At 43.5% G+C, this 17,661-nt stretch overlaps 1 protein-coding gene across 1 annotated transcript; it reads right to left on the bottom strand.

The window, feature by feature from the left end:
• Nucleotides 1-821: 821 nt before the first annotated feature.
• On the bottom strand, nt 822-6,128 carry Pole4 (DNA polymerase epsilon 4, accessory subunit). The gene is made up of 4 exons (XM_048416577.3): nt 5,841-6,128; nt 5,309-5,393; nt 4,591-4,632; nt 822-1,522 (listed from the first exon to the last, which is right to left on the bottom strand). Exons 1-4 carry the CDS (start codon nt 6,054-6,056, stop codon nt 1,509-1,511), a joined length of 357 nt encoding a protein of 118 aa, XP_048272534.2. The 5' UTR covers nt 6,057-6,128; the 3' UTR covers nt 822-1,508.
• Nucleotides 6,129-17,661: the final 11,533 nt, after the last annotated feature.

Genomic DNA, 17,661 nt, shown 5'->3' with positions numbered 1-17,661 from the left:
CGTATCGGGTGACGTTGTCCAGGTAAGTAAATACTGGTACTTACAATCTGTTCCTGCTCCCATAGGCACAGGCACACACACTCACAGGTAAACAAAGAGACAGACAGACAGACAGACAGACAAGGAAACAGAGCTGGCAAGATGGAACAGCAGGTAAAGCAGACACTCACTGCCCAACCATTTGGGCCTGATGACCCGAATCTGATCCCTGGGACCCACACAACAGCAGACCTCTGCGTGTGCAACCACACACATATTAAAAACAAAACTAAGACTTGAAAGACTGGGGAGACAAAAGAAGCAAGAATAATTTAATACTCTGGATTAGCTCTCCAAACAAAGGATACTAATGGAAAAGTAGCAAAAATTCAAATAAAAACCTGAACTGAACAAACAGTAACCCATTAATGTCAGTTCCTGGTAACACTGAAATGTCCACCATGGGGACTCTGTAAGCAGGACCCAAACACACTTTTCTATAAACCTAGTATTTTTCTGAAAGTTTATTTTTAACATGTTACAAAACTGAGTTTATTATTCTGGAGAAAACAGCCTGCAAACTTGGTATTAAAAGATATCTACACTGTAGAATACTATAAGAAGCACCAGCCAAGGCTTTCTGTTGCCTTCCTGAACATTCTAAGTACTCCATACACACCACCCACACCTCACACAGGCACAGGAAGGGAAAGGGAAAGGGAGTCCCTGTTCCATGTACCTGATGTTCCAGGCTGAGAACGTTACTACAAAGCTCCGGAGGCGAAGGAGGACGACGGTTGACACTCTGATATAGTCAATGCCACCGAGCAACACACTGGAAAGCAGCTCAAATGGGAAGCTTTATATTATGTATATCTCACAACTTAAAGGAAACGGTACAAATACATACGATAGCATAGATAAAATTTAAATAACATAATCTAAATCTTGTCAAACAAAAGACTCATGTGAATCTGTTCACAAGATGTTCAAAATGTCACTATATATACCTATGAATATTAAAAAAACACTGAACTTTACAGTCGAAATTGTTTATGACACATGAATTACTGATTTGTACTCCTAAGAGTACAGTATCCCATAAATTATAGACCCACATTCCAATGATATGCTGAGAAAGAACAAAGTTAATAAAAACGTTGACTCAGGATGGTTGGTAGATGAGGAAAAGTCTGTGCCTGACCACAGGGTTCTCCGGTCACAGGGCAAGAGCAAAGGCAGGACCATAAAACACAGGAATGAAGCTGACCAAAGACCTTTATTCTGGTCTCCTCACTCACTGAGCCACACTTATGCGGAACAGTCCTCTCATGGCTGCCCCAAGCAGCATCAGCTACATCCAGGCTGTGGAAGACAGACTGAGGAAGGGAAGACTTTGTGGAGATCTCTGCAGCTTGGGGAAAGTAGAAGAAGATTGTGTGCACGCGCAGACTCTCTCCAAAGCTGAGGCTTGCACGGGGAAAGATGAAGGACGCAGCAAAGGCTCACCAGGTCATCCAGCTCCGTAATCAATCCAAGGTACCTAAAGCAGAAAGGGCAATGTGTGAAGCACAGTGTCTCAGTCTGGGGGGTCACACACTGGGGAAAGTTAAAGCACACAGGCATTCCTGGTAACGGCAGTTCCAATCTGAGGAATGAAGAACACCGGTCCAAAAGACCCACGGGGAGATGTCATTAGAGAAGGAAGCCATTTGGGACTAAGCTACCAATGCACAGAACTGGACTTGGAGCTGGAAAAGAGCTAAATAATTGATGCATTACTCAGTGAACATTAAAAACTGATAAAGATTCTCTAAGCAAAACATTTATAATTTGAAAAGATTCCCTTTTAATTACATGTATTTTTGTATGTGAGCATGTATATACAATGCCCATACAGACCAGAAGAAGGCATCAAGATGCCCTGCAGCTGGAGTTACAGGAGCTGTGAGACACATTGTGGGTACTGAAACCGAACTGGGATCCTCTGCTAAAGTAGTCTTAACTGCTGAGCCATCTCTCCAGTCCCTCTAATCTTTACACTGGGCACCTGAGCACACAGGTCTGCATACCCTCCAAGATTCTATTCAAAAGAGAAAAAGCTTTTAAAAAGACATAAATCCACAACAGAGAACCAAGATGCAATAGCAGCTGGACAAATTCAACAACAGAAAAAGAATGATCAACATCTCACTGAAGCGTATTTATAAATAGAGCAAAAAAGACTTGAGCCTAATAGAGAAGGGGATGCAAGAGAGAAGCACTAGCTCCCACCCCAGAAACAGAAGGCCCCAGACCAGTGGTTCTCAATTTATGGGTCACAACCCCCTTGGCAAATCTCTTATCTCCAAATATATTTAATTACAATTTATTACAGTACAAAGTTACAGTTATGAAGTCACAACAAAAATAATTTTATGTTTGGGGTCAGCACAGCTGAGGAACTGTCTTAAAGGGCTGCAGCATTAGGACGGCTGAGAACCACTGCGTTAGACCCAGTTACCAGGACTGACACAGAAGTGAGAGGAAAGGAGCTATGACCCACATGACACAGGCTTGCCTCCCCACACGCCTCTTACAGTCTTCCCTGTATGCAGAAGCTAGGGAGTTAAACATATATGGAAAAGAAGAAGAAAAAAAATTAACAGGAGTTTCATCAAAATAGTCAAGTGACCTGCCTATGTGGGGAAACATGCCAGGGAGCACTCTGCACTCTGGCTTGTAGGGCCTCAGCAGGACATCCACTGCCTCTTCTGTTCACCCTGAAGTAAGGCTGTAGAGCAATAACCACACCACTTTCCAGACACACAGCTTCCCAAGAAGCCTTATTATCCTCCCATGTTGGCACAGGAAAAGCACTGAAGGAGCCTACACAGTACAAGGAGAGGCCAAAGTTATTAATTATATAATAAAGCATAATTCAGGGAAATAAACATTAGAAAGATCAAAGCAGAGACACTTCTAACTAAAAATTTCATAACTTCCTTTGGGATTTTGTGTTGTTGTCTGAGGCAGCAAGTCACTGATCAGGATGGTCTGGGGTTCCTTTTGAAGCACAGGCTGGCCTCAAACTTAAAGTCCTCCTGCCTCAGTGTCCTAAGGTCTGGGATTTACAAGCATGAGCCACCATGCCTTGCAACTTTGGCAAATCTCTGCTGAGAACAAGGAACAAAGCTAAACTTTTTATAAAAGTAAAATTTTTTAATAGTTGAAAACGAATCATCACGCAAATCCACAACTTAGAGAGGGCCAAGTCACAAAGTTAGGTTGGCCTCCAAAGCTGTGGTGGCCCTGAAGGCATCTGCCAATCTGAGAGAGGGCTAAAGTGGCTGTTTGGCAGGCTGAGGGAATCAATAGTCAAACCTCAGAGTCTGTCCAAATGGAAGGTGGAATGACAACACCCTTTAAGCAGGAGTCTCAAAATCAGTACTAGAAACAACAACAGTCAATTTATAAATTAAATATTGTCACAAACAATATTGAACTTTTATAAACTTAACCACATGATCTTACATAAAAAACAGAAACAGAATTTTAAGTGAAAATAACCTGCATCTGTGACTGAAGAATTTAACAGGCAATTCTTACTTGGTAACCAATAAAACGAGTAAACAAAACAGAATACCTGCACAGTACCCCTTGGCCTTGCACCTAGCAACTAGAATACTCTCTTCAAGCGTATACAGAACACTGCCAAGGATGACCATACACTGAGTATGACCATTAACAGAAGTTATTTTTAAGACAAACCAGTGGAACAACAAAGATCTACAACTTAAAGAGAATTCTCAAAAAATCTAGACTTGAAGCAGACACTGGGAAGGGATCTTAGAAGACATGTGAAAAACATATATGAAAACATATAGAGTGTCAGGACATAGGCTGACACAGAGAGGCAGAACAGAGTGAAAAGTAAGCAAATATCATTAGATCATTATATTGTTGTTGTTGTTGTTAATATTATTATTATTATTTACTAGCACATGGGAGGTGATGAAGAAAAGGAATTCAAGGTTACTTGAAGCTGAGTTCAAGGTGCTGAGCTACAGAAGCCCCTGTCTTTAAAAGTTAGGAACTGGGGGTGGAGAGATCACTAGGTGATTGGAGTGCTTGCTGCTCCTCCAGAGGACTGGAGTTCAGTCCCAGCACCGTTTAGCAGCTCGCAATGACCTGTAACTCCAGCTCCAGGGGATTGGATGCAGGCTTCTGACCCTGTGGGTACCTGCACACATGTGGCATATCATATACGCAAACAAAAGCACAGACACATAAATAAAAATTAATCTTTAAAAAAAATCTACAAGTTGTTTCTAATTCCTAACAGTATGGCAAGGGACAAGACTGATATTTAGGGATGGAGATTTATGTAGGATTCAAACTCTAAATTCTGCTAACTCCGCCAGTGTTTTTATACTCCTCCCTTCTCCTTTTACGCTAGCAATTTCCCAGTAGAAACTCTAATTCCCAAGAATGGAAAATGTTTTTTTTCCCCTAAAAACAGGAAGCAGGGAGAACTGTTTCCATGTACAAAGGAGAAGCAGGCATCTGTTCCTGTAAGGTTTGAACTCACATCACCTGCAGGGAAATGATTTGTGCAGACAGTGAACTCACCTTCTAGAAAAGCAAACTCATCCACAGCTTCTATTGCATTATCTGAAACACAAGAAAAGCGGATATTGATTAGCTCTTGGCATTTGGACCTCAGACCCAAAACTGCACAGTCCACAATCTTTATTTGCATAAAGATATTGGGTTTTATGCAAATGACATCACTTTTAAGATATATCCCTTGATATTGTGAGATCCATTTTTACACTATTAATTCTCACATATTAATGTCTCTCTATAAAAGCCCACGCAAACGCTGTCTAGTAAGACCTCCTACAGTCCTGTTTAATACCTAAATCCACTTTTTTCTCCAAAGTTACTCTCTTTCTAAAAAAAGAAAAAAAAAGAGTTTGGCAAGATAGAAAGAAGCGAGAGATACAGTCTGTAAAAGCTGTAACAGCTGATGCATGTGCAAGGGTTTCCAGCTAGATGAATAAATCAAAAATCAAACTTCCCCAGGCCTGTGATGCCTTGTGAAGCAGGTGTAAGAAAGTCTAACCAGCAGGCAGTGGTGGCGCACGCCTTTAATCCCAGCACTCAGAGGCAGAGGCAGGTGGATCTCTGTGAGTTATAGACCAGCCTGGTCTACAGAGCAAAGTTCTAGCTAGGCGTTATTACACGGAGTCACCCTGTCTCGAAAAACCAAAACGAACGAATCAAGAAAAAAGCCAACCTAGCCCATGGTTCCCATGTCCACCCTGAGGAACCCCAGGGGCTTTACCCAAATCTCTCCTCTGGAGGGTTTTCCTCTTTCCTTGTTGAGCACAGCAGTAGGCATCCTTTGCGATGGTCTCCACGAACAGTTCCTGCGAAGCAAACAAGCAAAGGAAAGATTAGTTGATTCTGGGGGAGGGTGATCTTGTGTATAAGCGGAGCACAAGGGTGAGAGTGCTTCTATCATACAGGAAAGTTCTAGAAGCTAAGGTTGCCCTTAACTTCATGAAGATACTTCTGCTATTCCTTTCCCTAATAGGCTAGCCGGTTCATTCTCCTCCCGCTGATACTTATGAATGCACCCCACTCAATCACTGTGGACCCACTCGGGTTCGACGTGAGCCACCGGAGACGCGCACTAAAGTTGAGTGGGCCCTAGTTAAAACACAAGTGGCCGACAAACTCAAAGGGCCCTGCAGCAGCCTTCCCAGGCAACTTGACAAGTCAGGTCGGCACACCTGGGCCCGCCAGGCCACGCCCCTCGCCACGCCCCCGTAGTCACGCCCCCCGACCCCGGCGCCCTTGCTTTCCCGCCGCACCGCGGCACGCGCCAGGATAAAGATGGCTTCCTGTCCCGCGAGCGTTACGTCAGGGTCCGCCTTCACCAGAGCCTTCACTCTGGCCAGAGGCAGCCTGGAGAGCCGAGCCCCGGGCGCAGTCGTCGGGGCTTGGGCCTGCGTAGCCGCGGCCTCCCCTCCGGGAGCCTCCTCCTCTCTGGGCGTCCCGCTCCCAGCCGCCGCCGCCGCCGCCGCCATCCCCACCCCGGACGTGCTGCGCGCTATCGTCGGCTGAGCGCGCACACGCGGCGCCGGCCCCTTTCCCGCGCCGGCCGGAGCCCACGCCCCTCTGTGTGGGCGTGGCTGAGCCTTCCCACGCCGGAAACGCCCTCTCTGGGTCTTGGGTCTGGTGTGGCCTTCCGGGCGGTTGCTGCCTGGAAGCGGCCGGGTGTGGCCTGGCGGAGCCGGAAGTCCGGGTGCCTTCCCAGAGCCTCAGTCGGCGCTGGGAGGTTAACTCTGAGCTGGCCTGGGGTTACCATGGGAGTCACCACATGTTTTAGATGGACTGGGACGTTTGACGGGCAGAAACGGGAGAAGTTCAGTCCAGGGTGAGGTAACCACCGCAATAAAGGTGTGTGGACTTGGAGAGCAAGTTGTGTCTGTGATTGTTCAAATATGGATTGCATTGCATCAGAGTTGCATCAGAACAGCTATCGCCTTACGCCAAAAAAAAAAAAAAAAAAAAGGCTGAATGAATTTGTGTTTCCGTAGGGTATATCAACATTAATTGCATTGGATTTATGTCTAAATACATGACAAGTAACTTCAAAAAATTGAGTAAGAAAACTAATGTCTCCTTTTGAAAACCATTGGATCGTCTAGCTGCTTCTGAGTTTTGGTACTGTCTATTTTTGAATAGTTATGGACAGTCCCACCACACTTTGAGAGAATGAGAATAACCTCTGGGTATTAAGAAAATACTTTGGTGGGCTGTGGTGGTGCACACCTTTAATCCAGGCACTCACATAACAGAAGCAGATCAATCTCTGTGAGTTTGCGGCCAGCCTTGTCTACAGGGCGGAGTGCCAAGCCAGCGGGGACTACATAGGAAAACCCTATCTTTAACACAGGAAATAGCTTTGACCTCACAGACCTCCAGAAAGGATCTCCAAGAAGCATCTTCCTCCCACTTCCCCATGGGTTCTCACACCACACAGAGACCTGGCATGGAGGAGCAGTTAAAATTTGTAACAGGCAAGGGAGATGGCTCAGTCAGTAAAGGGCCTGCCATCATCAAGGAGCAGAGCTAAACACACCAGAACACAAGTCAGAGCCAAGGTGACAGCTAGCTCCTGTAACCTCTGCTCTGGGGAGTGGGATTGCTGAAGCCAGCTAGCCTATCCAGACAGTGAGCTTCTGGTTCTGTGTCAGACACTCTCAATAAAGGAGGACGGAGAGAAGACATCCATAGTACACCTTAAGCCTTTACACTAACAAATACATGCAACACAAATTTTTAATATAAGTCATAATAAAAATTCACTTTTGAAATACTGTGTGCCTAGTTGACTGCTTTGTATGAATATCATTAGCATTTAGTCATAATACTTGTACAAGTGAGGCAAGATTGAGCCACAGAATGCTCAGTTGTGTACCTGTGGAAGAGTGGGAAGCCACAGTCACAATGCATTGGGTAATAACCTGAAATAATTCACTTCCAAATTTAAGTAATAAACTTTGACTGGGCCTCACTAGAGCAGAATGAATCTTGGCCAGAATTAAAAGCTCCAGAGGAGAAGAGATGAATCCCACTCTACCGGAGGGGCCTTTGTCTTGAATCCTCCCTAGTTTGCATTTGAGAAAAGAGAAACCAACATACCAAGGAACTTCATTCTCCTTGCTTGACTGTTTGTAGAAATTGCCTAGATTTCTACTCTTTTCACCCCAAGTTTGAAATGATATAAATCCAGTGTAACCCACAATGACCTCTGCAGGTGGGCTCTCCTCCATTTTGTAACCCCTACCAGGTCTGCACCTGGACCACGCAGGTTGTGTCTTTAGTTCTGACCCGAAGTTTTTCTCAGTTTAAATGCCAGCCTCTCTTCCTTGGGGAAACTTCTCTTCCTGTGCATGGTTCCACAGTTGAAGTTAAATCACTCGTACCACTGAACATGTCCTTCAGAGTACAGGTCCCGGTAGTAGCACCCGGCCTCTTCCCTATTTGATTCTGTTTTTTTCTTTAAATCAGTATTCAGCGTCTCCAGCTCCATCTTCCCCAAACTGAAAACTGAAGGAAGGTGTCCCTATCTGGTTTTGTTCACTGAGTCTCCAGACTATGATAAAGTGCCTGAGGCTTAATAGGTATTCAGTAAGTATTCATGGAGTCAAAAAGTCATAATAGCTCATCTGAAATTGACATCTCAAAAAAGCAAGTTAGACTCTGAGGACAAAAGTTATTATTTGATAATGCCTGCTAAGGGTGTTTAGTCATTCCTGTAATTCCTGTCTGGGGCAATCATCAAGTGCTGGGTTACCAGCCCGAGCCTTCACACTCAGCTTCAAGGAATCAGTTTGACATTTGCTTATGTAATTTGTTTAACAAAAGGCAAATATACCTGATAACTTTAAACCTGAAAATCAGCTAAGAGAGTGTAACGACTCCTTTGGCTAATGCCTCCCTTTGTTTCTGTGAAACAGCGTTACACAGCGGCAGAAGTCAGGACTCAGCTGGTCCTGTGCTCTCATCTGTGGAATCTAGCTGCCCTTGGCATGGTTTATGAGTCACTCTGAGTAGCCATCATGAAGGACCAAAGGCTATCCTAACTCATTCCCAGCACATTCCTTTTCAGTTCAGTGATCTGGAATATTGGATTTTCTTACTCGCAAGACATAATGTGAAGAATGGAAACTGTATACATTCTATAAGAAGAGAAGAGAGTCTGAGATTCGAAGCCTTATCATAGACAATGAGAAGTAAAATAACATGCAGTCATAAGTTAAAGTGATATATAGAGCTGAGTGTGGTGGTACACACCTCTATTCCCAGCACTCAGAAGGCACAGGCCAGAGGATGGCCACAACTTTGAGGCTAATTTGATCTACCTGCACACTGAATTCCAGAGCAGCCAGTGCTATATAATGAGAACTGGCCTCAAACACAATAAACATAATGTTTGGAATTATTTACCAAATAATCATACTGTTAAGAATTATTTATTGCTGGGCGATGGTGACAACTTTAATCCCAGTACTCGGGAGGCAAAGGCAGGCGGATCTCCTGTGAGTTTGAGGCCAGCCTGGACTACACAGTAAGTTCCAAACCAGATAACCGCTGTCATGCAGAGAAACCCTGTCTCAAAAAAATCCAAAGAAAAAAAGATCATTTATTAGTCTTTTACTACTTGTAGTTAGAAGAATTTTTTAAAATATCTTCATTAATTCCTTGGGAATTCCATATAGCATATGAATATATTCACCCCCAACTCCTCCCTTTAGCTCTTCCCAGCTCCACCACACCTTCCCTATGCCCCAATTTCCTGTCCTCTTTTGTTTTTGAACCTTTTTTGTTGTTGTTGTTGTTGTTTGGTTTTTTGAGACAGGGTCTCTCTGTGTAACAGCCCTGGCTGTCCTGGAACTCACTTTGTAGACCTAGCTGGCCTTGAACTCACTGAGATGCCTCTGCCTCTACCTCCAAGTGCTGAGATTAAAGGTGTGCACCACCACCATCTGGCCGTTTATTTTTTAACCATTTTTTAATGCTAAGGTTCGTTCACAGTGAATATGTTGGTTGTGATGTGGTTTTTTTGCTTTTTTTTTTTTTACTTTTAGTACGTATATGTGTATGTGTGTGTGTAAGAGTTCAGAGGATTCGATCCCCTTAGAACCACCTAATATGAATTCTGGAGATTAGACCTGGGTCTTCCAGAGTAAGTGCTCTTAACCACTGAGCCATCTCTCTAGACCTACCCCCCCCTCTCTTTTCTCTCCTTTTTCTAGATCCCTCTTATGAGTATTTTTCATTAATATTAATGTTAACACTGTTCTCTTTTATGTTGTTTTGTTTTGCTTTAGTTTTTGACACAGAATTGGCCTGGAACTAGTGGCTATCCTCCTGCCCCAACCTTCTGAATACTGGGATTATAATTGTGGAGCCCAAAAAATGTGGGCCCATTTCCACTTTGTCTGATGGTCAGAGAGTTTGAAAATGACTCAAAGATTAACAAGCATAGTTGCATGTCCCAACTAAGGATGTGACTGCATGGTCCTCTTGACATTAAGATAACTCCAATAACTCCATTCAATCCTGACAGATGGTCAGGATATGCAAACATACTTCTGCTCCTTCTTTTGTAACTATGAGGTCACCTGGGGAAGGACGGTCTTCAGGATATGTGATCTAGAGCACCTTTGCTACCTAGACAACAGAATGCTAATGATTTGATATCTCGGAGTAATAAAAAGTTGACTGAGCTTTCCTTTGTATCATGTTAATGTATTATGTTAATAAAGTCTTTTATTACCCCCACCCTGGTTTATGTTGAGTATAAAAGCTGTGGAAAAATAAATGCGGGTGATTTCAGGATTTTGGTCACTGGAATGCCCTCCCGATACTTTCTATGGTTTCTGTCCTGTTATTTCTTTATGTGTCTTCATATTCTTTACTAATATTTCAAAAATTCCGACGCCCCTACCCTAGTTAAGAATGTTAAGTTTTTTTTCCAGCCCGACAATGATCCAAATCAGACCAAATTAGAAGAAGCCCAGATTGAGTGGACGCCAGTGCTCCCGGGTGCCCAATCCCCACCCCAGGGAAACATGGAGAGGAGGAAAAGAGAACTGAAAAGACCATGTGTTTGTTCTCTGGGGGCCAATTTAAATAGCCTGTGGGAGTGGTCTTGACCTTCTCTGGAGAGGGGTCATTGTTGGTGGGCTTCTCATAGATAGAGTTTGGACTGAGGCAACTCCCAGGGGAAGGGGCTTGAAATGGAACTTTCCACTCAAACATTCCAAAGTGAATGTCAGGTGATAAGGGATTTCCCACTTATGCTGTAATTACCACTAATGAATAAAGAAACTGCTTTGGACCTATAGCAGGGCAGAACTTTAGGTAGGTGGGGAAAGCTAAACTAAGTGCTGGGAGAAAGAAGGTAGAGACGGAGAGAAGCCATGTAGTCCCTCCAGAGACAGATGCCGGTTGGAATCTTGCCAGTAAGCCATAGTCACATGGCAATACACAGATTACTAATGGGTTAAATTAAGATGTAAGAGTTAGCCAATAAGAATCTAGAGCAAATGGGCCAAGCAATGATTTAATTAATACAGTTTCTGTGTGGTTATTTCAATTCTGGGTGGCCAGGACGAACAAGCACCCCCCTGCAACAGTCAGGAACTGGGGTGACACTTCCAACCAAAGAGGTGATTTTATTGAGACCAGTCCTTGACATATAATCCTATAACCTATAGGTGTTATAGTCCTATAACCTATGGGTGTACAGCATAACACCCAGCTGAGACTTCAGGTGGTTTCACCATTTTGAACTTGCTACCTATGTTGATACAGACTATGAAATTTAGGATCCTATGAGCTATATGATCACTTTGCCAGCATGGAAAATTCCCAGATAAGCTCAGATGAAGCTGGTAGCAAGCATCATCAGGAAGTCAGTTTTCATAACTGTCATTCTGTTCACTTGGAGAAAGAGCAATAAGAAGCTTTATCACTTGAAGAAGAAGCAAAATTTCCACCCTACTGTCAATATCACATGGATTTGGGTGAAGCAAAGAAGATCACTGCTGCTGAAATAGGACTAGCCGCCATCATTGATGAAGCAAATTGCCAACAGTTGTAGGGTGAGAAGAGCTCAGGAGGCAGCCAACAATCATGCAGGCCAAAACTCAGCAATAGACCTAAAGAGGAGATGAAAGATACGGAACAGCCAGCCTCCTGGGGACCAAATGGGAGTAGGATTATTGAACCTGTGTTTGCAGAAAGAAAAGGGGGTAGAGACTCTAGAAGAAAGGAGAGAAGGATGGGAACTATAAGCAGCAGCAAATCCACACCTGTTCTGAATAAGGCTTCATTACTTTACTCTCAGAAGTTGGTTTGGTTAGTCATTTTGAATTTTTTATAGGGTCAAGAAACCTGCTTCAAATTAGTTTCTCCTGATAGAGGCTGATAAGAAGTCATTCTGATCCAGGAAAGCATAGGGGATGACTTAACAATCTGGGACACCACTTGAGTTGGGCTATGCACTTACACCTCTGCTAGCAATGCATCTAGCAACCTAGGAGTCCAACCTGCATGTACACCCCACTTCAAAACAGAGAATAAGTTGCACCTTTCTAACAATTTGGTGATTACTTCCATTTTATTGTTGGTGTCTTAGTTATTTTTTTTTCTATTGCTGTGAAGAGACACAATGAGCAAGGAAATTTGTTGGCAGAAGTTTCTCCCCTGCCTGGTCCCACAGCCATTCAGTCCCAAAGAAATACACAGAGGTCTACATTAATCATAAACTGGTTGGCCTATTAGCTCAGGCTTCTTACTAACTCTTCCATCCTACATTAACCCATAATTCTTGTCTGTGTCAGCCACGTGAGTTGGTACCTTTTATCAGTGAGGCATTCTCATTTTGCTTCCTCCGCATTTGGGTGAGGGCTAAAGACTGAGTCTTTCTCTTCCCAGAATTCTCCTGTTCTCATCACCCTGCCTCTACTTCCTGCCTGGCTACTGGCCAATCAGCATTTTATTAAAGCAATACAACTGAGAATGATAAGGACTTTTGAAACTTCAAGGTCCCAGTGCCAGGAATGGGTTACGTCTAATCAAGTTGTTGGACAAAGGGTCCCCTTGGAAAGTAACTGAGCCAGATGGGGTCCCAGTGCTGAGAGAGGAGGTAGACACAAGCCCCCCATCCCAACCCAGAAGCTATCGCCAGTTGACAACTACTCAAAAGAGAAAATTGATTTCTCCGAAAGAATCTCATTGTGTATGCAAACCACACTTAAGAGCAGGCCCCATGCCAGCAGTAGATGACCAACCAAAAGTGAACTCATTGAGTTTTTGGAGAGTTTTTGTTTTATTTGGGCATTTGTTTAACCTTACAGGCCTTTTGCTTACTTATTATGGTTTCTGATTTTGTCTTTATGTGTTTTCTGTGTGTGTGTGTGAATGTGTCTGCAGGGTATGTGTTTCTAGTGCCTTTCCTTTGGCTCTTGTTTTCTGTTTGTTTATATTTTATCTTACTTGATTTTTGTAGATTTCTGTCAGTGTTTAATTGCTGTGAAGAGATGCCATGATCACGACAACTCTTATAAAAGAAAGTATTTAACTGGGGCTTGCTTACATTCAGAGGTTGAGTTCATTGTTGTCACAGCAGAAAGCAGCATGCAGACAGACATGGTGCTGGAGAGGTAGCTAAGAGTTCTATATCCAATTAGCAGGCAGCAGGAAGAAAGAGACACTGGACCTGACTTGAGCTTTGAAACCCTAAAGCCCACCCCAATGACACACTTCCTCTAACAAAGCCATACCTACTCCACCAAGGCCACATCTCATAATCTCTCTCAAGTAGCACTATTCCCTAATGATCAAGCATTCAAATATTTGAGCCTTTGGGGTCCATTCCTATTAAAAGTACCACAAGGCCTGTTCTCTACTGAGGGAGGGGAAGATTATGAATTTAGGTATGTGAGGAGGATCTGGGAGGAGTGGTCATAGGGGAAATAATAGATAGATAATAGAGTATTTTCTCTAATTGTGCCAAATACAAAGGAATATTGTAATTGTAATTTTTACTTGATAACTGTTTTTGTTGTATATAATTTTACTATGTTAAAGTTAAAACCTCCCTTTTAATTAGACAAAAGGGGGTAAATGCTGTGGAATAACCCTTCTGTATACTGTGTGAATATATGTCATTATGATTGGTTTAATAAATAAGCTGACTGGCCAATAGCTGGACAGGATAAAGTTAGGTAGGAAGTCAAACTGAGACTGATGAGATGAAGAAGGACAGAGTGAGAAGAGTCACCAGTCAGATAGAGAACAAATCTGACTCACAAAATGGGATAGAGATAAAAGTCACAAGCCTCAGGGCAGCATATAGATTAACAGAAATGGGTTAAGTTGTAAGAGCTAGTTAGTAGCAAGCCTGAACTATCAGCTGAGCATTTATAAGTAATCTTAAGTCTCTGTGTGGTTATTTGGGAGCAGGTGGTCAAGACAGGAAAACTCTGCCTACAATAGTGTCTCTTCACAGCAATAAAATCCCTATGACACCATCCTCTTATGCACATATGTGTTCCCAACAAGTCCAATGTGGTTGTGACCTGTTCACTTGGTCTAATCAGCATAATGTCATAAAGTGAACCAATGTGATATTTTGTGGAAGAGTGATGATCAAAATCACTTCAAATTAAATAATAACCCAGGGTTGAAGAGTTAAGATATTCATCTTTGAGGCAAAACTGTAAAGGTATACTGCTGGCCTTGCCAACTGAAAACAAACTGTTTCTGCTGGTTCTTAGGGACAGATACTGAGAAAAGGATTTACTATTGATTTACTAGATCAATAGCTGCATAATGTGTACTATGTATGAGTTGTGTTAATCTGCTCAAGTAAGGATGCCCCATCTGGTATAGCAGATGTAATTGGAGTCACTGCTTGATTGAGTTTCCAATAATCAACTGTCATTCTCCATGATCCATCTGTCTTCTGCACTGGCCAGACAGAGTTAAAGGGAGAGGTGGGTGGTGGTTCCTGCTGTAGCAGCTTTCAAATCCTTGATGGTGGCACTAATTTCTGAAGTTCCTCCAGTGATGAAATATTGTTTTTATATTTTTTCACTATTTTTCCTGGCAGTGCCAACTCTAAAGCCTTCCATTTAGCCTTTCCAATCATAATAGCCCATAATAGCCCTCACTCAACAGGTTAGGGAACCAATGTGAGAATTCTGCCAACTTCTAGGTATATCTATCCCAACTACACATTCTGGGACAGGATGAGTTCAAGGACTTACCAGGCCTACCAGACCAACTGTAAGTCTAACTTCAGCCAAATCTCCATTAATCACCTGACTCCTCTAAGTGCCTCATTTAGCTGGAGGGCCACAGTGTTTGCTGGAGTCTCCTGGAATCAGCATTATTCAGAACCAGTACCCAAAAGATCACAGAAAGTCTGATTGTTTTCTTTCCCCCAGCATAGTTATCCTTATAAAAGGCCTTAGGTCCCTCTGGAGAAAAACTAGAGAAAGCTAACTGTAAAACTCTTTAGGTTCTTCCTTGGGGAAACCTTTCTTCTTCTTCTTCTTCTTCTTCTTCTTCTTCTTCTTCTTCTTCTTCTTCTTCTTCTTCTTCTTCTTCTCCTTCTCCTCCTCCTCCTCCTCCTCCTCCTCCTCCTCCTCCTCCTCCTCCTCCTCCTCTTCCTCCTCCTCCTCCTCCTTCTTCTTTTAATAATCTTATTTTATATACCAATCCTAGTTCCCTTTCCTTTCTATCCTCTCACTCCTCCCACCTTCTCCCCACTCCACCCCCATCCACCCCTCAGAGAGTCTGTCATATCACTTGTCTTTTGCTGGTTCCCCAGCTCTCAGTTCAGGGTCAGTGAGTTCCCACTGGCTCAAGTCATTTGTTTCTGTGGGTTTCTCCATCATGGTCTTGGCCCCTTTGCTCATAATTCACTCCTCCCTCTCTATGACTGGTCGAGTGCTTAGCTGTGGATCTCTGCATCTGCTTTCATCAGTTATGGGATGAAGGTTCTATGATGACAATTAAGGTAATAATTAATCTGATTACAGGGGAAGTGAAGTTTAGGTACCCTCTCCACTATTGCTTAGATTCTTAGCTGGGATCATCCTTGTGTATTCCTGGGAATTTCCTGAGAGCCTGATTTCTTGCTAACTCCACAATGGCTCCCTCTATCAAGATAGCACTTTCCTTGCTCTCCCTTTCTGTCCATTACCTAATTCGATCTTCCCAATCCCTCATGTTCTCCTTCCCGCTCCCCTTCTCCTCTCCCCACTCCCCTATCACTGCCCCCAATACACACACACACACACACACACACACACACACACACTGCCAATGTATTAAGGAGATCTTTCAGGGGATTCTGGTCTGCAAACCAACTCAAGTCTAGAAATTGGTTCATGGGCTGAGATTTTCTTTTGTCAGGATTCAGCGGAGCCTTTATTTTGTTTATTTGAGTAATTTTTACTTATACAGATCAAACAAAAGTGCAGTGAGTTTCTTATCTATTCCGTGCCTGGAAATACATAGGACCCAGGGCAATTTGGTGCACACCTGCCAAGACAGGTCCTATAGACCAATAGGAAGGTGTAGGCCTGAGTCTCAGTTTACCCTAAAACAATACCTAGTTCCAAGAAAGACCACAAACTGAGACCACCCATGCTCCACCAATAAAGAGACCATCAAAATGTAAATCTTTTAAAAGATAAAATTAACTTGAAAAAGAATGAAATGTTTACAAGGTGAGATTTCAGAGAAAGACGGGATGATAAATAAAGAGCAGCAGGTACCTCAACAAGGCCCTGTGAGTAAAGGTACCTACATGCCACCAAGCCTGAGGAACCCACATGGCAGAAGGAGAGAACCGACTCCCAATGTTGTCAGATCTCCACACAGGCACTGTGGCACGTGCCTCCCTCTACAGAAAAACAATAAAGAAATGTGATGAGGACTGACAGGGCATCACTCTGCATTTGTGTACCCAAAGATACACCCAGGGAGTAGACATGCCCACACAGACCACAGACCGTGGAGACAAGACACATCCCCTTTCCTTCCAGACCGCACTAACACTGGAGGATGCTGAGAAGTCACACTGTCGCTGCAGGGGAAGCACGGCTGACCTTGCCCTGGGTGACTGAGAGGATAGTTACCTCACAGGAAGCAGTCTGTACAAATTCCACTGACCTGATGGCCTTAAGAACAGAAAATCTTCAAGGCAAATTATCTCAAGTCCCCTTGAAGATGCTTCTTGGTTTCCCAAGTCAGAGCCCATAGCACTGAATGGATTAGCCACTGAGTGAAGAGATGTATAATCATGTGTGGCAGAAACTTTATGATTAATATGAATATTGATATGGGAATTCCTTAGGCATTAATCTCACTGCAACCTCTCTCCTTAAGATCTCATTAGCAATTCTCATACCGCTTGAGAAGATAATATTTACCTTTAAAAAGTTTTCTTTAGGGACAAGAGAGATGGCTCAGTGGTTTAGAGCAATTGTTGCTCCTGCAAGAGGACCTGTATTTGGGTCCCAGCACCCACTGGTGGTTGTCAGCATGGGCACCAGGTATGCACATGGCACACGTACTTATGTGCAAGCAAATCATTCATACACAGAAACATAAAATATCCCTTTAAAGATGTTTCCATGGGAGTATAGAACAAATTATTCAAAATAACCAAGTTCTAATGAAAATTGGCCCCAGGACTGTGGGAACGGCTCAGCTGTGCTGTGCAAAGATGGGGAGCCAAGCTCCATCCGCAGAACCCATGTGAAGAAAAGCTGTCTGTGAGCTGCTAAACCACTGCTTCCCCTGTGGCAACTGCCTAAATTCTTGCTCTACCTGAGTCCTGCCCAGCCTACACCTCAGATGACTACCCCCTTGTCCTACATTGTGCATGCATGTGTGTGGATGCATGCACACCTGTAATCCCAGACCCAGGAAGACATAGAAAGTTGGAATCCCGGGACTCAGTGGTCAGCCAGCCTACCAGTGAGCTCCTGGCCAGGCCAGGGAGAGCCTCTGTCAAAAAATAAAAAGAGAGACACTTCAGTGATACCCAGGTTGCCTTCTGGCCTCCACACATGCACACATTTGTGCACTCACACA

The sequence above is a fragment of the Myodes glareolus genome, chromosome 6, assembly GCF_982192425.1.
Source record: "Myodes glareolus chromosome 6, mMyoGla1.1, whole genome shotgun sequence".
NCBI classification, from domain to species: Eukaryota; Metazoa; Chordata; class Mammalia; order Rodentia; family Cricetidae; genus Myodes; species Myodes glareolus.
This window is presented reverse-complemented; position numbering and strand designations above follow the sequence as displayed.